Here is a 22429-nt window from a genome sequence, read left to right as displayed (position 1 = left end):
CATTTAAATTGTAAATAGAACTGAGTGTATGTGGATTTTTCTGGGAAGGCTCACAGCTTTCACCAGGGTCTCAAAGGGGTCTGTAACCAAACAAAGGTCCTGAGAATATGTCCGGCTTTCCTTTAAAAATTTTGCACCTTCAGGTTCTTATCTCACTACCCCAACCCACTTTCTTTCAATCCCTTCTCTTTTTACTTAACCAAGCATATTAATAATGGATAAGACACTTGTTCCTCAGAAGGTAAGCAGGCGATTAGTATAGGACCAAAAAAAAAAGAGCAACGCACTGAAAGTCATAAGACCAGAATTTGCGATTCGTTTCTCTTACCACCACTTTAGGAATCTCAACTTTTCCATCTGTAAAGTACGAACAATAGCTACTTTCAGGACTATGGTAAGAACTGAAATTACAAATGTAAAGTTTGTTTTATTATAAAGCAAAAATAACAAGTATTACATGACATTAAGTTCTGACCACTGAAATGTAATTTTCCTCTAACAAGAAGTGAATGCAACCTCAACTTTCAAGGAGCAACTGACCTCTGAAGTTTACCTTTAAGGACCCCATCCTTTCAGCCTAACTCTAGTTAGCATCTAGTGGCCAACCAGCACTTTTCATCATAGCAATTTCAACACAGGTTAAAGAGTTCCCCTAAATAAAGCAAACATTTTACAATAACTATAAATGGAGTATAACCTTTAAAAAAGAAGAGAGCTTCCCTGGCAGCGCAGTGGTTAAGAATCAGCCTGCCAATGCAGGGGACAAGGGTTCAAGCCCTGGTCCGGGAAGATCCCACATGCCGGGGAGCAACTAAGCCCGTGCACCACAACTACTGAGCCTGTGCTCAAGAGCCTGCGAGCCTGCATGCCACAACTACCAAAGCCTGCACAACTACTGAAGCCCACGCGCCTAGAGCCTATGCTCTGCAATGAGAAGCCACTGCAATGAGAAGCCCGCGCACCGCAAGGAAGAGTAGCCCCCGCTCACCGCAACTGAAGAAAGCCCGCGCACAGCAACAAAGACCCAATGTAGCCAAAAATAAATAAATATATAATAAAGTTCCCTTTAAAAAAAGAAGAAAGCAACATTTTTTTTAATTAAATTTATTTATTTATTTATTTTTGGTTGTGTTGGGTCTTCGTTGCTGCGTGTGGGCTTTCTCTAGTTGCGGCGAGCGGGGGCCATTCTTCATCACAGTGCGCGGGCCTCTCACTGTCACGGCCTCTCTTGTTGCGGAGCACAGGCTCCAGATGCACAGGCTCAGTAGTTGTGGCTCACAGGCCCAGTTGCTCCGCGGCATATGGGATCGTCCCAGACCAGGGCTCGAACCCGTGTCCCCTGCATTGGCAGGCAGATTCTCAACCACTGTGCCACCAGGGAAGCCCAAAAGCAACATTTTTTAAAAAAGAAATAACAGTATATTTGGGAGAGAAAATAACTTTTTGTTTTAACTTGCATCCTGACTTTTTAAAGATAATTATATATATTATGTATTAAATCCCTCTGTGTACACATTGCTATTTTATACATTTAACTCAATAAAGTCAGAATAAACATATAAAATTAAAAGCAAAAACAAAAAAGGGCTCCCCTGTATCATCCTCATCTGTCATTTCTTCAGTGCTGAGTTTTAAGGCACAGTGGTGCCCTTTACCACCTCCTGTACAGTAGAACAGATGTTAAAGAGGGTAGGCTCTCAGTCACATTGCCTGGGTTCAAATCCTGACTCTACTGTGTGGGTCTGAACTAGGTTCATCTTCCTGTGCCTTACGTACATGTAAAAAGGGGAAACCAGGAGGCTTAAATAAAATAATAGGGGCAAAGCCTTTAGACAGGTGCCTGGCATTTACAAAGTAAATGGTAAAAAAAAAAAAGACAATGATTAGGGAATGTTCATGTTGCAAAGCTTTGTAGTTTCCAGGAAACCTACTGCAACCTTGTTTTTGTTTTTGATTGGTTATGTTTAACACAGTGGTTTTGATTCTCTAATCTTCATTATAAATCTGTATAAGATAGAATTCATTAATATATACTACTCAAGGTCCATTAATCTATTTTTTTGCTGTACTCTTTTTCCAGCATTGAGATACATGCATCTTGCTTTTTAAAGTCAGAGAATGTACTGTCATATTTCCATGCTTAAAGAGCTTCCTAGGGGATTCCCTGGCGGTCCAGTGGTTAGGACTCTACGCCCAGGTTCAATCCCTGGTCGGGGAAATAAGATCCCACATGCCGCGTGGTGTGGCCAAAAAAAAAGGAAGAAAAAAGAGGGCTTCCCTAGTGGCGCAGTGGTTGAGAGTCCACCTGCCGATGCAGGGGACACGGGATCGTGCCCCGGTCCGGGAAGATCCCACATGCCGCGGAGCGGCTAGGCCCGTGAGCCATGGCTGCTGAGCCTGCGCGTCTGGAGCCTGTGCTCCGCAACGGGAGGGGCCCCAACAGTGAGAGGCCATTGTACCGCAAAAAAAAAAAAAAAAAAAAAAAAGAGAGAGAGCTTCCTATAAGATTGTCTTAGGTTTATTAATCCAAGGGTAGAGGCATGGATCTGCCAAGAGAGGAGCTGCTAGGGTGGCAATGGAATTCAGCTTCTGTAACACAAAAAACAACACTCTAGTGGGCAAGCCTACATACGGTCCCATATCAGTATTTTATACTGACCAAGCCATTTCCTGTATATCCACTACATAAAACTTCCTGATACTTTTTTCCTAATACAAAAGTAACGCTTACTGATGAAATTGCAGAAAAAACATATAAGGAAGAAAAAATGAGCCAAAATCTCAGAGAAAAACCTGTTACATTTTGTTACACGTCCTTCCAGTATTTTTTCCAAAATGCTTATCTTCATAATTTCAAACCAAAAAAAATTATATTGCCTTCTACTTATTACTATACTGGGAACGTTAACATTTCATTGTATTGATACTTAAAAAATTTCTTAGTATTTGACATTTAGGCTATTTCCTTTACTTTCCAATGTTATTCATTATAAACAAAATATCTATACCTTCTAGGAAGCTTGTTTCAGCTCCATTCAGGGTCACATTTTACATACTGCAGTTACAGGAAAAAAGAAATCAACATGATCACAGTGATTGCAGATGCCTGCCTGAGACTGCCTTTTATTAATGATGGCATGTTCTGCCTCTATAGAGAAGTGTAAAAATGGTTATTAAGGAAGAATCTAAAATGAAAACTACCTTCCTAGAACAGTGCTATGGATGTTCAATAAATGTTACTGAACAAGTAAAAAGTCTAATTAATTTTAAATGTCTCTGTAAAGCTAAAGATTAAAAAATATAAAATCAAAAAAGCTCTGCTAAAAATTTGCCAATGAAGGAAACCCGGTGACAAGAATTTGGAAACAAAGAGAACAATGTTTTAGTAAAAACACATCATGCGGGCTTCCCTGGTGGCGCACTGGTTGAGAGTCCGCCTGCCGATGCAGGGGACATGGGTTCGTGCCCTGGTCCAGGAAGATCCCACATGCCGCGGAGTGGCTGGGCCCGTGAGCCATGGCCGCTGAGCCTGCGCGTCCGGAGCCTGTGCTCCACAACGGGAGAGGCCACAACAGTGAGAGGCCCGTGTACCGCAAAAAAAAACAACAACAAAAAAAAACACACACACAAAAAAACACATCATGCTCCTTATTTAGATACGGGCAACTGTATCAAGCGAGGTTCATACTGTAGCACAGGGTTTACTTTAGTTAAGTGTAATACAAAAACTCCCACAGCTTTAGTGTTTAAATCATTCCACAGCCAACAGAAAAGACTGCAAGAATAAATGTCCCTTTAAAAAAAAGAAAAAAATTTGCCCATATACCCAGTCAGTCCTCCTCAAAACGGTCAAGGTCATCAAAACCAAGAAATCTGAGAAACTGCCACAGCTAAGAAGAGCCTAAAGAGCCCTGACAACCAAACGCAATGCGGTGTCCTGAATGAGATCCTGGAACAGAAGAGGACGTTAGGTAAAACCTGAGTTCATCTGTGTAAGTTCATGGACTTGGGTTAATAACAACAGTGGTTCACTGATTATAATAAATGTGTCATACTGATAATGCAGAATGGTAAGAAACTGGGAAATGAGGTGAGAAGTATATGGGAACTCAACTATCTTCTCAATTTTTCTGTATATCTAAAACAGTTCAAAATAAAAAGTCAATCATTTGGATCAATTTTTATCTTTTGTGTTCCAAACTCTTCTGATTCCAATAGAGCGCTCTCAGAAAATGAAACACAATCATATCTTTAATATAAAAAAATTTAAACTTGACAAAATGAGACCATAAAGGCCCACTTCGACAGTTCAGTTGTTACTGGCTATGTGGAAAAACTTACTGTTTGCCTTTTTGAAAACACTTTAAAATTTTCACTTCACAGAAGCAACAGATAGGTGAATAAGGGAAGTTTTTACCAAACCCTCTACTGGTGTTATAATATCCTCTTCAAAGGTTGAGCACAAAGAGAAACTGCTTATGCATAGGTCCTAGATTTATTCCTATTCAAGCCTTTGCAGAAGTTAAGTTCCTTTTTTAGTACTGCAACTCTCAAATTTTTGGCCTTAGGTCCCCTTTAAACTCTTAAAAATTGACGGCTTCGAAGAGTTTTACTTCAGATAGGTTCTATCCATTCATTTTTATTGCATTAGAAATTAAAAGACATTTAAAAAAATTCATTTAATAATAAGCAAAGAATTGGTGAGAAGAGTTTGATTTTGCAAATCTCTTTAATGTCTGGCTTAATAGAAATAAGCTGGAGTTTCATATCTTCTGCTGTCAATCAATTGTTGTATATGTTGTTTTGGTTAAAATATATGAAGATAAGCTGGTCACAGATAAACATTTTGTTGAAAAGAGGAAGTTCCCGCGGACCTGCTGAAAAGGTCCTGTGAACTCTCCAAAAGTCCTCAGCCCAAACCTTGGAAACAACTAACAGACCCCTACAGGGTTCCCCATCCAATCTGCCCCTCCAGAGAACTCTGTCCACACAGATTTTAAAAGCGGCCACTTCAAGTGTTTTCTCCATTCACTAACAATGATTTCTTGACCTGCTTGTGTAATGCCAACGTTTTTAGAAAAGCATATGGCAACCCATTCTTCCCTAAAGTCCTACCACCAAAAAGAACCTGAAAATACCAATGCAATCATTTGCAAACATACACGGACTTTTGATAGTTGTACTAAGATAATAAGTACCAGGAATAAGAACATTTGTTAAAGTTTTAACTCCTATAGGTGGGGCTTGGTAAGAGCCAGTTTTCAGTTTTACACAACTTCTTGTTTAAAAGAGTGTTTTAATTTCTGAATATTAAGTATTTGGGAAGGCAAAGCATTGTTTCTATGGACCATCTATTAGTAAATGAAAATACACCAGTAAAAAAGAGACATGTCGGGACTTCCCTGGTGGTCCAGTAGTTAAGAATCCGTCTTCCAATGCAAAGGATGTGGGTTCGATCCCTGGTTGGGGAACTAAGACCCCACATGCCGTGGGGCAATTAAACCCACATGCTGCAATGAAAGATCCCGCGTGCTGCAACTATGACCCAGCATGGCCAAAAATAAATAAATAAATAAATACATAAGAGGCATGTCATGGTGTTTACTTATTAAGCATTAGTCCCAATAAGTTCCTTTTCCACCACTTTTAATAAATCTTGGAAATGATAATCTGTATTTATACGGCCTCTAAATTACTTAAATTTATTATTGTTAAAGCCATATGAAAACATTGATATAAAACAGTCCTCCCATTGATACTGCTTCTCAAACCTCAAAGAAATAGTTTCCTCCCCGGCCCCTCTGTACGAACAAGCTAAGTATAATCTGGTTTATAAACAGTAAGAGGGAATAACTAGATCACATGGAGGCCATCTTACTCTTCCAAAATGTCCTTAATAGATAGCTACCAAAGTTACCTGGAGTGATTCATACAGATTTTTGCACATCCCAAAAGTCTCATCAAGCCTATAAGGGAAGTATCCTTTTAAATTCACAGAGGGGGCTTCCCTAGTGGCACAGTGGTTAAAAATCCACCTGCCAATGCAGGCGACACGGATTCCAGCCCTGGGCCAGGAAGAGCCCACCTGCCACGGAGCAACTAAACCAGTGCGCCACAACTACTGAGCCTGCGCTTTAGAGCCTGCAAGCCACAACTACTGAGCCCTCGTGCCACAACTACTGAAGACCACGCACCTAGAGCCCGTGCTCTGCAACAAGAGAAGCCACCGCAATGAGAAGCCCACACACCACAATGAAGAGTAGCCCCTGCTCGCCACAAGAGAAAGCCTGCACGCAGCAACGAAGACCCAATGCAGCCAAATAAATATATAAATAAATTTATTTTTTAAAAAATTTATAAAATTCACAAGGAAGGATTCTAAGAAAGCTAAATCCCTAGAACAAATCATCTTCCACTGAAATGGGCTGACAACATGATGGTCAATCATGAAAAGTTAACAGGAAAGCATTATTCATTTCAGGCCATTCACAGACATCTTATGGTCACTGAACGAGTCCAGAAGAAATTTCAGATCCTTCTCCCTTACAGCAATTATAACTGGTGCAAACGTTACTTCAATATGCCTACACCAAACCATATTATGATCAAGTAGCTACAGTGCCACGGTTCCCCTCCTGCAAGGAAATTAGTTAGTAAGTAGTTTTGATTGTTTTCTTTCATACCTAGGATCCCAGTGAGGAAAAGGCAGTTTTCTGACAGAAAACTGAGACTGCTAAAGTTAAGAAAAGATTACATACTTCAGAAAGGTTCAAGAAATGATTTGTCAGGCTTCCTTGGTGGCGCAGTGGTTAAGAATCTGCCTGCCAATGCAGGGAACATGGGTTTGAGCCCTGGTCCAGGAAGATCCCACATGCCACGAAGCAACTAAACCCGTGTGCCACAACTACTGAACCTGCGCTCTAGAGCCCAAGAGCCACAACTACTGAGCCCACATGCCACAGCTACTGAAGGCCGCATGCCTAGAGCCCATGCTCCACAACAAGAGAAGCCACCGCAACGAGAAGCCTGAGCACCACACGAAGAGTAGGCCCCGCTTGCCACAACTGGAGAAAGCCTGCGCGCAGCAAAGAAGACCCAATGCAGCCAAAAATAAATAAATATTTTTTTTAAAAAAATGATTTGTCAAAAAAAAAAAAAAAGATTTGTCGGGGAAGGGGTTTAGGAACAAGGTTGAACTCTGCCCCCTCAACCTTCACTCAGCAACACCCAAACCCACCTGGGCACCAAGGGCAGGGAAAGTTAAACATCCCACACCCTAACTTTAAGGCCTCATTAGATCTATAAACGCTTGCTGCTCTACACCTTTAGTACTTTACAAACTGGTGGTCACTCCTGGACATTCAAAGTCAGGAAAGGGACAGTAGTGACACTAAAAATCAGCCTGAGCCTCAGAGAAGATACTAAATCTTTGTTTTGTTTGATGTTCCATCTCAAGACACATTTGCAACTGCACTAAAAAAACAAACAAAAAAGAAACAAATAGTAAGCCATACATTTCACTAAAAGCAAATATTTAACAGCTCTTCAGTCCTGCTGCAATTAAGATATATTAACTATACGTCTAGCAATAAAAGTGGAAATAATTTTAGAACACATATGATCCCTAATAGCCTATCTGAAGTAAAAAACTGAAGCTTGAACCTGAACTGGAATTGCTAGGAAGCGGCTCTGTTTATCCCACTGCAGATCATCTAATATTTACACAAGGACAACCTGATAGTCTATTCAGTATACTCTAATTCTGACCATGCTTCAAGGCTAGATCTCCTGTATGAAAGATAAAAGGGTGTACTATTACACAGGCAAGCTCAATTTAGGATGGTAGATAAATAAATCTCATGTCCAAAACTCTTAAAATAAATTTATAATGTATCTCAGTGTTACTGTTTTAGAGAGAGCACTATCTTATTTCTTTCACATTTATTGCCACATTTAATAATCAATTTGGGGAATCCCCTGGAGGTCCAGTGGTTAGGACTCTGCGCTTTCATTGCCAGGGCCCAGGTTCAATCCCTGGTGGGGGAACTAAGATCCTGCAAGCCATGCGGCACGGCCAAAAATAATAATAATCAATTTGACTTAAAAGATGACCCACTTTAACCTAAAATATGAGGAAGTTCCAGCCTGATAAAACTGGTCCTCATTTGAATGGCTGCCTGGTATCAATGGGACACACTATAAAAACTCTTCTATTACCTACTTTCCCAGATTTTAAATAGAGGATTTTACAGCTGTGTCTACAGTTGAGACTTAAGAAAATCATCACCAAAAAGTCATGTAAGTCTGAAATACAGGCTCAACAAACCAGCTTTTTTCTCTCCTTGGCTTCCCTGCACATTTCCTGCGGCCTCCAACTAGATCCTCTTTATTCCTTAAATGTTGGTGTTTCTGCGAGTTCTCATGACCCTCACTCTCATTCTACACTCCTATTTCCTCCCTAACCCAATGCTTTCCCAGATGCCCCCAGGCAGCCCCCTCTCCCCATACTCCACCCACCTCCATATTCCCCCAACCCTATTATCTTCAACCATTCTATATGCAGTTTCCATTACTTGCATACATCCTACTATATAATCTAATTACTGATCTTTCTCACCAGCAGATTATGAGTTCCTTTAAGTCAAAGTTGTAAACTGCAGAACCTTAACACAATTCCTGGCACTTACTGACATATCAATAAATGTACTGAATTGAACCCATAACCAACCCCAAGGACCCAATCCATTTCTTCATTCACCAGAGCTGACGGAAAGGATTCCTTAGTTTCTTGTAGTGGAGCTGAGAATTTCTATTAATTCAAAGTCAACAGGTAAGAAAATTCCTTATATTAACAGCTGCCTAAACCTCATCAGGGAATTACCTAAACTAGTAGTTCTCAAACCTAGCTGAGCTTTCCAACGGCCAGAGGAGCTTCTTCCATATTCTACCAATTGAAGCTAAGTGGTCACTGAAACTGATGAGCCAGGAGTTTCCACACAAATGAGCCAACCAACCAAAAGTATATGGAATGGCCAAGCTCATACACATTGTTTAGTTAAAAAATAAGGACACACGGTTTACTTAAAATTTTATAATTACATTTTACAGGCAACTATAGCAGACAAAATAAAATGGTACTGTACTTTGTTATCACATAAGGGCAGCTTTCTAGTACTGATTTTCCTTCAGTGCGTTAGGATAACCAGAAAGAAGCAAAGGAAGATCACACTCTCCTTCCCCAAAAGCCCAGCTAATTTCTGGGATCTACGAAAGGAGCCACTGCCCACCACATATTAGAAAGAAGAACACTGAACTTTATCTATAAAATTGTCCTTGGAATTCACTGGCAGTCCAGTGGTTAGGACTCGGCTCTTTCAATGCCATGGGCCCGGGTTCAGTTCAGTCCCTGGTCGGGAAACTAAGATCCTGCAAGCCGCACAGCACAGGCGGGGGAAAAAAATCCTACCTTAGCAGCAAGAACTAAGTTAACAAAAGGGAAAAGGGAACCCTCCTACGCTGCTGGTAGGAATGTAAATTGGTGCAGCCACTATGGAGAATAGTATGGACGTTCCTTAAAAACTAAAAACAGAGTTACCATAGGATCCAGCAATCCCACTCCTGGGCCTGTATCTGGAGAAAACCACACTTTGAAAAGCTACATGCACCCCAATGTTCATAGCAGCACTATTCACAACCGCCAAGACACGGAAGCAACCTAAGTGTCCATCAACAGATGAATGGATAAAGATGTGGTACATATATACAATGGATTATTACGCAGCCATAAAAAAGAACGAAATGATGCCATTTGCAGCAACATGGATGGACCTAGAAATTATCATACTGAGTGAAGTAAATCAAAGACAAATACATGATATCAGTTATATGTGAAATCTAAAAGATAACAGCAATGAATCTATGTACAACACAGAAACAGACGCACAGACAGAGAAAACAAACTTAGGGGTACCAAGGGGGAAAGGGAGGGTCGGAGAGGGATAAATTAGGAGTATGGGATCAACAGATACAAACTACTATACATAGAATAGATAAGCAACAAGGGTTTACTGCATAACACAGGGAGCAATATTCAATAGCTTGCAATAACCTATAATGGAAAATTATATGAAAAAGCATATATATAACTGAACTACTTTGCTGTACACCTGAAACTAACACAATACTGTAAATCAACTACACTTCAATTTAAAAAAAAAGAATAAAAAGATTCATAATTTTCCATCTGCCGTCTTATGTAATCCCAATTTCATGTGGATATAGGCAATATAAATAATGGTTAAGAGTACTGTGTGGGCTCATATCAGGCTCCTCCACTTAGCAGTCAGGTGACCTTGAGCATGTTTACTTACCTCTTTATGCCTCATCATGTAAAGCAGGGCCAGAATTATCCTCATTTTAAAAGGCAGGTTAGGGCTTCCCTGGTGGCGCAGTGGTTAAGAATCTGCCTGCCAATGCAGTGGGCACAGGTTCGAGCCCTGGTCTGGGAAGATACCACATGCCACGGAGCAACTAAGCCTGTGTGCCACAACTACTGAGCCTGCACTCTAGAGCCCGTGAGCCACAACTACTGAGCCCACATGCCACAGCTACTGAAGCCCACGCGCCTAGAGCCCGTGCTCCGCAGCAAGAGAAGCCACCAAAATGAGAAGCCTGCACACATAAGAGTAGCCATGCTCGCCACAACCAGAGAAAGCCCACGCACAGCACAAGGCAGCCAAAAATAAATAAATAAATAAATTTATTAAAACAAACAAAAAAAGGCAGGTTAATGGAATAAAACCTTGAAATTCCAACCTCAAGGCTGGAAGCTCAAGGATAACATGAAGATAATGGAACACACATCAGAAGCCAAATGTTTGGATTCCTGCTCCACGATTTTTCCATGAAATCCCTATTCTCTGCAAGTTTTCACGTCCTAGCTAGCTAATACCAACCACCAAAAACAAATTACCTTGGATCCTAAATCAAACTTTAAACCCTGTTCCCCTCAAAAAAAAATCTGATGAGCAATTATCTATTAACATAAGTCAAGGATGTATTTTACACTTGGAAGACAGGAAAAGCCACAAGGTTAGCAGTAGAAAAAAAAAGTACTTATAGAAAGAATGGCAGAATGGGCTGCCATTAAGTACAATCTTTAAAAACCCCAAACTCACACCCTACACAAATCCCCGAAGCCAGCCTTCCGCTGGAAAATCTGGTGGCTGTTCTCAATTTGTCCAAAATATTGCATAAGAGCCTCTCTGGGAGAGGAAAAAGCTTGGAATATCTGGAATTTTACAAAATGGAGGTTATAGTCCCAAAATTCTTTCTAGACCTTGCTCATCTCCATGGCCTCACCCCCTGTCCCACAAATGAAAAGACACCAGTATACAAATCCTAAGAGATCCTCACTCTCCCCGTCCAAGTTAAAGCCTGGCAAGGGTGACATGTTCCCATCTGGTTTAAATATCACCAAATGATGAGTTGGTACAACCGCACAGAAAATTGGGAGGATCTTGCCTTAAAGACCTTGAAATTATGTGGTTTTGCCAGGATTTGTCCTTTGTCTCTGGAGTTAGCAGTGGAGTAGATGGCCATGTTCAGGTATCTGTATGCCTCATAGGAACGCATGCTTAACAAAAGCTTCAGCCAACTGCTAAAAACACACTCAGGTTTAAACTTAGTTCTCTAACACTACAATCTGATCAAGCTCTGAGGTGGCAAGAATTAATGTAGGAATGCACAAAAATCTGCCTAGGGCCACACAAGGAACATAGCTGGGAAGAGAAGCTCAGCCTAGCTACGTGCTCGCAATTAAACAAACACTTTCAACATTTAAAGATTTTAAAACTTCGTATGTACACCACTAGACAGTGTTTTAACACATGCAGAAAACCGTATTGAGTGAATTGCTTGATTCAAGACAAAAACAAAAAAGCCACAATAGTAGAAATACAATATATACGGGCCCACCTAAGAAGCAATGTTATGAGATCCCATAACATATTTGAACAAAAAAACACGGTGGGGCTTCCCTGGTGGTGCAGTGGTTGAGAGTCCGCCTGCCGATGCAGGGGACACAGGGTCGTGCCCCGGTCCGGGAAGATCCCACATGCCGCGGAGCGGCTGGGCCGGTGAGCCATGGCCGCTGAGCCTGCGCGTCCGGAGCCTGTGCTCCGCAACGGGAGAGGCCACAGCCGAGAGAGGCCCGCGTACCGCAAAAAAAAAAACCAAAAAAACCCCACGGTGAATCCAAATCTGTATGATCATATAGAAACTCTAATTAGATTTAAAAAAAAAAAAAGTCTGCCTACTTCTTAGTAAAAGAATAAAATATAATCGGGCTCTGTCCTGAAGACCAAAATAAACCTTTTCCCTGACACCTCTTCTACTTTTCTCCTCACTTTACGAGCAACTTATTAAAGACTCAATCTACTAACCCTTCAGGCAAGAATTGGGACTATTTAAATTATGTTAGACAAAATATAATGCTCTCCATCTGCAGGGCTTCCACAGCATCACAGCCTTCCCACACTAGGGAAAATTAAATAATTTTAAACACTTCTTAAAGCTTACCAACCTCCTGCCTGTATAACACACATACACTGCAAAATTTCTGAAATAATTTATAACAGCTCTACCTGAAAAAACTTTTTTATTTCAACTAATTTAAAAGAACATCCAGGTACAGAAAAGCTTCATCTTAACCAACAGAAGAATTTACACTTTGTATATTCTAGTTTTGATGTTGGGCTTTTGACTTTTCAAATTTCACTTTTAAAAATCCCTTCACTGTAGGAGAAGTGAGGGATATGTATTTGGCACTAACCCTCGTCTCTCTAAATCTGTCCCCAGACCCTTCTTAGCAGCGAGCAAGTAAAAGCTTTGGAATTTAAGCTCCTTGCAATCCATCAATTAATCTGAACAACAGCTCTAAGTCAGTGTCAGATCTCCTTATAGCAGATAAGAAGGCATACACTGGAAAAAAATAACTTTGTCCAAGGTCATGATGGTATTAGATTCAAGACTCTACCCACTCATTTAAAAAAATTTAGAAACACTGACTCCTTCTTTTACGTAATAGAAAAAATAAAAATCCACATACACTCCCCTTGATAAAGCTTATTTTTATCCCTGCAAAATATTTCTTAAAATTTACATCAGTTGTAAAATAACATTTCCAAATGAAATGGAATCAACAAGTTTAAAAAAAACCTGTTTATTATGTCACCTTCTGCCTAGTGATGTTTAACTTAGTTCCTGAAAAATGAAGTTATTATTTTGGGGAGGAGAGTGCTTAGACGTTAAGGGGTTATTTACAGAAAATATTTTTCAATGGCTTGACTTTTAACTCACTTCTTTTGAACATCTGAGGCTACCTAAGTGTTCATCAGCAATTCTGCTGAAACAGGAACTGCATCATCGAGGCTGGAAGTGGAACCACCATCTTCACAGTAAAGTGAACCTAATGACATCCTGACCAGCCACTCATTAGACCCTTTGACTCTCATTTCCTTCAAACTCCTTTTCCAGAAGGGACTTCGTTCTACTTCTTGGTCACCCCCGACTTCCAGCTCTATGCTGCTGAGATGACGTCAGACAGGAAAATGGACCAAGGGCAGAAAAGGGAGCGACAGGCACCACCTCCAACAACCACCTCTGACCACCACGCCTCTGCATCCAGGAGCTGGCCTGACAGCGGTCAGGTTCCCACACAGGCTCCAACAAACGTGTCACAAAGCAACAAAGGCCCTGGAAAGACTGAGAAATCCAATCCCCATCCTGATTAGGCAAAGAGTGGCCATCTCTCACTAAAGGCTAGAAACCTCATTCCTAATTGCCCAAATCTCACTCACCCTGAATAAGACAAAAGCTAAGCCAAGTTGTTCTCTACACCTGAGGTCACTAGTTTGCTCTCAATTCCAACACTGCTGCTCTGCTTTCCGTCCTCTTACACCCAGGAAAATACGTAAAGGGACTATATTCTCTACACTTTTGTGTATGCTTGAATTATTTTCATAATTTAAAAAATGTCATTTATACCCTGGAAATGAAGCCTCTAGCAGAGCAAAGTAACTGGTCTTAAGTCCAGAAAGAAAACTTAAATGATTAAAAGAAATAAAACAGAGGAACAGATGGGATGACTCTAGGCCATGTCCAAAGGCATAATATGGCAATAATGCTTTAAGAGGAATGGTCTACGATTAAAATTCTGAATGTTTAAAAAAAAATTTTAAAAGGCAAGAATACATTTAGTCAAATTCTTCCATCTTACAGTTACGAAACAGAAATGTCCCACTGCCCTAGAGGCGGCTTCTCCCCATTAGTCTTCATAAACTTGGAGACTGAAAAAGCAAAGTCACCACTGAACTCATCTAATATTTAATGACAGAAAAAGCATTTTTAGAAGAATTTGTTTTAGGTGTACAAAGGTAATGTCTCATTTTTCTCTTTAATCCCATGCTAGGACACAGCAGTTGATAAATACTTAAGAAATCCTTGTTAAGCTGCATACAGTTTTCATGTCTTAGACAAGTTTCTCACAACTCAGATTTTAAAATCCAGTTATTAGTTTCTCAAACCCTAAGTAATCGAAAGTAAATGAGAGTGGCCCTGATATGGCACGGACCCACTCACCCCAAAGAGACTCACTGGTGTGCTTCTGATGATTCCTCTTCAAGGGACCCAAACTTAGAACTTTCTGAAAGTATAGTCAGTCCTTCAGTTCCCAACATTTATTCCACATTATTAAAAAAAATTTTTTTGAGACTGCAGTCATCTTCTACACATAAAACAGGTATATTAGCATAATCTCCAAAGAATATCTAATTCTCTTAGAAAGGAAAAATCACACCACCAGCTCAATGCAAGGACTGTACAATGAGGAAAGCAAGGTCTTTCCAGGTTACTGGTCTTTAAACCCATAGATGGCCTTTGCCAAGAGATACACAAGTAGGCTTCGTGGAACCTAAATCCAGGAACCTAATTAATCAGCACTTTCATTTGGGGGCATGAGGTCTCCCTCTATCCTTTTCTACAACCAAACTTTAATGTGGCCCAATTAAAACAACAAGAGGTTACCAAAGCCTGCAAAAAGCTCCCATTTACAGCACATAAACCAGATTCCTTTTTGTTTTTATTTTAAATTGAATAGTTCACAATGATATTTTTGCCTTTCTAAAAGAAAATTCTCTCACTGGCAGATTTCTGTCTGCCTATATTAAAGTATTGTAAGCATCCTGAACTTTGTTATTGTCTCCCAAACTAAACAAATAAGTAAATGAGTTTACTACTGATCTGTCAATCGGAAATAAAAAAAATTAAGGACCTTAGAGACAAAGAATGAAACCGAGGGTTGATCATTTTCTCTAATTTTCCTTATCAGTGTCTCTCAATAATGAACTCAACACCCCAGCTTTAAATCAGAACATTTATTAAGACTCTTCAAAGGCAATTCTCTAGTCATTCTGCTCTTTAGAAAACGTTTAGACTGCATGTTTAAAAACAAATCCTACAACCACAGGAAAGGAAACTTTTCCAGTGGGGGTGGGGATGTAAACCTAAAGCTGTCTCATATATTTGCAATATCACTCACATTCCATTCTAAGAGTCTATTATTAACTTGTTGATTAGTTCACTAAGAGTTACAGCTAGATGGATGTCTGTGAGTGTGACCAATCTACCACTGGCAAAGTCAAATTTAGCCAATCACCCATTCAAAGGCTACAACAAATGAAGTTTGTTTTTACTTTAAGGCAGACGCACTTAAACTAAAACTGCAGGACTTAATCCAGCCTCCTACCAAGTGAGAAAAAAAAGTTCTTCTTTTGAGAGGTATAGTTCTAAATTTCTCTTTAAAAACTAGTTACAATTGGGTACAGGGTTTCTTTTGCGGGTGATAAACATGTTCTAACACACTGATTGTGATGATGGTTGTAAAACTCCATGAAAATACTAAAAACTACTGAATTGCACACTTTAAATTGATGAATTGTATGGTAAATATATTATGTCTGAACAAAACTGTTATTTTAAAAAAGTAATTATAAGTTCTTCCTTTGCTCAAGGATATTTCTATTGATAAGCTTTTCCCCCAAATATTAAAAGGTTTACGGTGGCAAGGAATCACAACTAGAGAAAAATTTCATGACACCAAAGAAACTGGAAAAACAACAGAGAGGATTAGGCCACAGTCAAGCAAACCTAACATTAGGGAGAATGATGGGCTGGAATGAGAGTAAAAGAGCTCTGTATCACTCACACCTCCCCGCCCCCCGTACAAAGAGAAGTATATTTAAGTTCCTTCATGTTCTAAGGGCGGAACCAACAGGCTCAATCAAAGACACTGACTGGATTAAGACACTGACTGTATTAGAACATTTGAAAGTTTTACACTTTGGCTATGAAGCCTAAGGGATCAAACTAATGACCACAGGAAGTTAAAGTTGAAAAATGTGTCTATTGTGCCATCTGGGGTTTGACTTAAATCTCTAACGTCTGGACACCTCCAGAGAAGAAATTTGTGGAATCTGCCTATCTATGGCCAAATGTTACATGTTTGAGAGCAAAAGAGTAAATTACTGAAGCCATCAAATATATTCCTATCAAACTCGAGAGACTGAGAAAAGTATTTACTGAGCAGTCCACTATTTTTGCCTAATAGTTATACCCCTAAAATTAATCATCCACAAATACCACAAAGTGACATGGAAAATTTGTCCTTAAAAAGAAATCTAAGTACATCAAGAAGGAAATGAAAATTTGCATCTAAAGGTAACAAACCAGAAGTCAGATTAATTGTAAATTGGAAAAAAAAAAAGTCCAGGAAACAAGCCTAGTTATCCTACATACTTGATGTAATTTGAAAATAGGTTTGTTTACTACCCTCTTTAAACTTATAACTCAGGATCTGAATAACATCTTCTTGATTTTATTACCTTTTATCATACTTATCTTACTATATTTTCATTAACAAATTTCTGTGAACCTCAAGTTTCAGTAGCAAAGCAGTTTAGGACCATCACTAAGAAGCAGCTATAAATTGAAGCTACGTTAAGTACCATTAATTAAAGATGCAAAGTTAAGGACAAAAGGAAATAGAAATGCTTTGTAATTCTTCCCCTTATCTCCGAGAAATAAAATACCAATAAACCCAATCCCCGTTTTAATACAGTCACTTGTATTCCAAAAACTTAGTGGTAACAAATCATCTAGAAACACGGGCATTATATAGCTATCGCCATGGAAAATATTTATCTCTTGGTTTGTTGTTGCTTTATTTCAACTATATGAAACCACTTGTTCACAGTTAGCTTTCTAAAAGAAAACGGTTTCTAAAACAAAGACTTGTTTACATCTCCATCTCTTAAGATCCCTTTGTTCCAACAAGACCCTTCTTCAAGAGCTACAACTTCTGGAAAGGTTTCCCTTTTTGCGGTTATATCAACTAGAAATACTCCCAAACTCTTTCCAATTGGCACAGGAGTTTGTTAAACAAAGGAGGAAGAAGCCTCCTCCACACAAAGGAGGTCTCCAAAACAGAGCACTGGTTATGTTTGTGGATTATTTATTTGTGCCTCTTTAATACCCTTCCTCGGCTGTAGTAAGTACCACTCTCAATACAAAATGGTGGCCATCACGTCTGTCTGACATTCAGAATGGGGAAAGGCAGAAAGATCACACATTTTGCAGAGCTTACCATTAATATTCTGGCCAAGATGCTGAAATGAGTAGCCAAACCTAACCAGAGCAACACTATCTTTCTAGGAAAAGAACCCGACAAAAGGAATAGGAAAAGAAAGTAGATAAAGGGTTTACCCCAGCCCTAGTGCACCACAATACCAACATGGAGGACAACTCCCCCCCAGGAACCGACTGCACACTTGGGCTACCGAGAACTTGCTCAAGTTGCCTAGTTTCAGAACGGACGCCCATGGATGCGAACGCAGACTATTCACAGTCCCCGTCCCTAACGCTGACACAAAGCTCCGCTGCTACCTGTCCATGCCCTATTCTTCCACAACTAAAACCCTGGCCCCAATCACCGCACAACTTCTGCAGGCCTCTGCGCTCCAACCGACACGCACTTCCCTTGAGCAACGACAATCAACCTTGTCTACTTCTTGAGAGAAAGGCGTCTATTCTCAATCATCTCCCCCATCCTAACTGACCAGTTATTCCCGGAGACAGGTATTTCACCTCCATTTCAAACTAGTCCAAGAAAAACTCCAATATAGAGTCCGCATTTCAATTCGGGGGGAGGGGGGACTTGGGATCAGACAGACTCAGGCGGGATCTCCCTCGACACAGCTCTCCAGGCTGAGCGGTTACGCACAGAACCCCTCAACTCCAACGTCATTACAAAGAACAAGCCTAAGAAAGAAAGGGGCGGGAGGGGGGGCTTCCTCCGAGGGAGCGGGGGCGGAGCGGGGAGAAGCTTCTCAAACTGTCGGAAAAGCAGTTAAACCTCCGGCCAACGGTCCCGGCCCATCCAACTGCTGAGGCCGCCTCGGCCGGTCCGAAAGGTGGGCACAGCCCAGGGGTCCGGAGTTTGCGGCCGGGGGCTGGGGGAGGGGGAGGGGAAGTGACGGGAGAGGAGGGGAGGGGGGAGGGGAGGAAAGGAGGAGGGGAGGGGGCAGGGGCCGGCAGGGCTTCTCCGCCGACGTTGCAGCCGTTGGTGACCGTTTCGGGAACACCCACCCTCACGCCCACCCGGGCAGGGGGCTGCGCTGGGGCCTCCGCTCCGGGTCGGGACGCGGGGCGGCCTCCGCCTTCGGGGCTGACGCCGCCCGCCGCGTGCAGCTCTCGGGGCGGGGGCCGGGGAGCCTCTGGGCGGCCGCCCCCCGAACCCCACGCTCACGCCCCCTCAGCACGTCCGCTCGGCCCGGCCCGCGGTGCCCCCGTCTGGCTCCGTCGCCCCGCCTAGTCCCCGGCCCGGGGGGCCCGCCAGGGGTCCGGGCCGGGGCGGGGGGTCCGGGGCCGGAGGGTGGGGCGCCAGGTGAAGCCGCCCGGGCCGCCGCCGCCTCCACACAAAGGACCAGGGGCTCCGCCGCCATATTGAAAACTTTCCTCCTCGCGACAACTCGCGGGGCGCGCACCCCGCACCCCCGGCGCCCCGCACCCGCCGCACCCGCGCCCGGGGGCCTCCGCGCCAGCCCGCCCTCCGCCCCGCGGGCTCCGGCGCACGGCCACGACCCCGGTGCCGGTGGTGGTGCTGCCGCCTCTCCGTCCGGATACGAACCCCGGCCGCGCTCCGTCCGCTGTCCCCTCGCCCCGCGCAGAGGCCCAGCCGCCCGCCGGCCGGCCGCGAGCCCCGCTCGAGACTCACCGGCGGCGGCCGCACCTTGCAGATTCCTGTCTGCTCGGCTATGGGCCGAATCTTGTGGATGAAGGCGAAAGGGTCGGCGAACTCCTCCCAGCTGGGCTCGAAGACCGGGCACTCGGGCGGCGGCAGGAACTCGCCCAGCGGGCCGGGGCCGCCGAGGGCCGGCGCGGGGCGCGGGCCGGGGGCCTCCATCCTCGCGGCGCCGCGGACGCGGCTGAGCGACGGTTCTTGGCCTCCTCCGGTTCCTTGGCCTTCCTCCTAATCCTTCTCCTCCTTCTTCTCCTCCTCTTCCTTCTCCTCTTCTCCTCCTCCTCAGCCTCGGATCCGGTTCCTCAGACTCCGGCTCCTCCGACTCCGACTCCGACACCGACCGACGATGCCGCGCCGCGCCAGCCACGCCGTGCGCCTCCGCCGCCACGGCGAGGAAAAGGAGTCCCACCCCACCCCCACCCGGCCCGTGCTGAGCGCCCGCCCCCGGGCCGGGCGGGGCGGCCCCCGGGGGACGGAGCTCGTCCTCACGGTCCAGCCCACCCGGCACCCACTGACCACTGACTACGTGCCAGAGCCCCTTCCCTCCCTCGGGAAGTTACAGGTCTGGGGGAAAAGCCGGGCCCACGGGTGTACGCTCCGTCCCGTCCCGCCCCGTGGGAAGCGCCGTGGTGGAAGTGCAAGGACACCTGGTCAGACCCCGAGGGGCGCAGGGTGTCGGGGACGGAGGAGGCTTTTCCAGGTAGAGGGAAGAGCTTGAACGTGACAACAGCCTGTAGGTGAGACAACAGTTAGGAGGACAATAAACTAACACTCTGATCACTTCATCTCCTAGGCCCTGTGCCACGTGCTTTCATGATTAATCTTTAATATGCACAGCAACCGTACGAGGCAGGTACTCGTTTCCATTTTACAAATAACGACAGAGAGGCATAGGTTGATTAAGAAATTTGCCCAAATTCCTAGGTTAACAAGTGGTGGAGACTTCACTTATTGGAAGGTAGGGTGTTGCAGGGAAGTGTGGTCCGCGAGCAATACACGGCGAAGCTGGATATGAGAAGAGCGGGAGCCTTGAAATAATCCAGATGAGGAATGACGGGGCCTAAATTAAGGCAGTGATGCTATTCATTAGGAGGGAGGAATGCAAATGGAGGGCATAAAAGTGACAAATTGGGGAGGAGCGATTCAGGGGTATAGGTACATGCCTGAGTGGGTGCGGCCACTGGCATCGCTGGGGAACAAGAAGTCAGTCTGGGGAGGGAGCTCGTGGGTCCACTTCTGGCCATGTTGAGTCTGAGGTGTCTGGGACAGTTGGAGATACCCAACAGGCTCAGCGTGTAAATCAGAAGGGGAGAGATCAGAAGTGGAGATGTAAATCTGGGAGTGATTAGCCTGAATGAGAGCCCTTCTTTATCTGATGCTTACTGTGTGTAAGACATCCTTGTAAATGCCTTGTGTGTAGTGGTATATTCGCTCCTTGAAGCTTCACTCCCACCCCGCTTGGGAGGCACTGCTATTACCCCCATTTTGCAGAGCAGATCATGAAGGCACTTTAAGAGGTAAGAACAATTTTGACACATGGTGGGGGGGGGGTCAGGTAATATCCTTCCCCAGAAAAGGGGAGAGAACTCAAAAAGTAGGACTTCCACATTTAAAAAGGCCTCTTTTATCCAGAAAGCAGCCAAACCCATGGAAGGACCGTTTGCCAGGGCCTCCTTCGTAGGTAGGTGTCAACAGAGTTCTAGCCCTGCTTTTAGATTCACCTGGAGTAAACAGATCTCATCCTTGAGGATTCTTCGACTAAAAGGCCGGCGAGGGGAGAAAGCTCCTCTTCAGTAAACTCTTAAGTAAACCGAAAGGTCCTTGGAGAAGGCAGGCCTTATTTGTCTAGGGCTTTGGGACCTACCTAAGCCATGACAATGGAGACTGAGGCCAAGGGCAGCTGGCATCCTAGTAGAGAAAAAGTCATCGGTGTAAGAAGGATATGAGATAGCAAGTTAGAATCTAGGTGCGGGGGATAGAGGAGTCGGCTGCAAAAGATGGTTTTAACTTTGCTGAATCTTTCAAATTTTTTCACAGTAAAACGCTGGGGAGAAAAAATCCTCGTTGTTGCTCTTTGCCTTGGGCGGTCTGTGCTTTAGAGGGTCTCGCTAGACTTGATTTCCTGTCATGTGCTCTTTCCTAGGAGCAACGTTAAGACTATTTTCACACTTAGCATTGGCATCCGCCAAGCCAGGTAGGCATAACTTTGAGGAAAACTCTAGACACGTACGGATTACAACCGTGATGCAGGACAGCGAACCCACAGAAAACTCTCCAGTCCCCAGCTGCCCGCGGGCCGCCCCCGCCCCTCCCGGCCTCGCGTCCCCAACTTCCGGTAGCAACCCCAGCCACGGGATTTCGTGGCTCCAGACGGCGCAGCGGCTGTCGGCTCCCCGCGGACGCGTCGTGACGCTGAGAGAGGGTCGGCCGCCGGGCGGCGAGGGGACCATAGAGCTCCTCCGGAAAAAGGCGCTGCGCCCGCGGCCGCTCCTCCCGCGGGGAGGCGGAGACGCTCCCGGCCCTTTATGATGTGTGTTTACATGCGCGGAGGGATCCACCCAGCTGACAGCGGCGCCGCGCCGGTCCTTCTTTTTTTAAAGAGACCGGCCGCGCGCGCTGATTGGCCGGCCGGCGTGGGCGCTGATTGGCCGGCCGGCGCGGCGCTTGGGGGCGGGGCACGCGCCTCATTGTCTGCTCAGCGGCCGCAGGGCTCCCCAGTGGCTGTGCTGCGCTCTCGGTCGGAGGTCCGGGTCTCTGGGCAGCTGGCCGCGAGGCAGGGGCGGGCCGGCGTCGCGGCCGCGTCCGGTGCCGCGGCCGGTGGGTGGCAGTCCCGGCGGCCGGAGCGTAACCGAGCCCTGTCCGGGTGCCACGTGTCCAGGAACCCCTCCTCACCCGGGACGACACCCCGCCCCGCCGGGCTCCGTCTCCAGCCGCCGCCTGTGTGCGGCCCCGGAGCCTCGCACACGTCCCTGGGGTCTCTATCCTCCTCCTGCCCGCTCAGCCCCCAGGCCTCCCGAACAGCCTGCCCGACCCCACCCGGCCCGCGCCCCTGGCTCTGCATCCTGCACCCCG

General features: G+C 44.5%; 1 protein-coding gene across 2 annotated transcripts in view; it reads right to left on the bottom strand.

The window, feature by feature from the left end:
• Window positions 1-19725, bottom strand: part of KDM5B (lysine demethylase 5B) — an 85100-nt gene extending 65375 nt beyond the window's left edge. The window contains exon 1 of one of the 2 annotated variants that reach the window (XR_009563155.2): window positions 19331-19725. Coding sequence is in view for 1 of the 2 variants with exons in the window: in XM_030844390.3 (XP_030700250.1) it covers window positions 19331-19519 (189 nt within the window). In the remaining variant the exon portion in view is untranslated. The remainder of the gene's footprint in view (window positions 1-19330) is intronic. The other variant, XM_030844390.3, reaches the window with a different exon arrangement.
• Between the last annotated feature and the right edge of the window lie 2704 nt (window positions 19726-22429).

This window comes from Globicephala melas, chromosome 1 (genome assembly GCF_963455315.2).
Source record: "Globicephala melas chromosome 1, mGloMel1.2, whole genome shotgun sequence".
NCBI classification, from domain to species: Eukaryota; Metazoa; Chordata; class Mammalia; order Artiodactyla; family Delphinidae; genus Globicephala; species Globicephala melas.
Note: the sequence above shows the minus strand (reverse complement) of the source record. Positions and strands in the feature narration are given on the sequence as shown.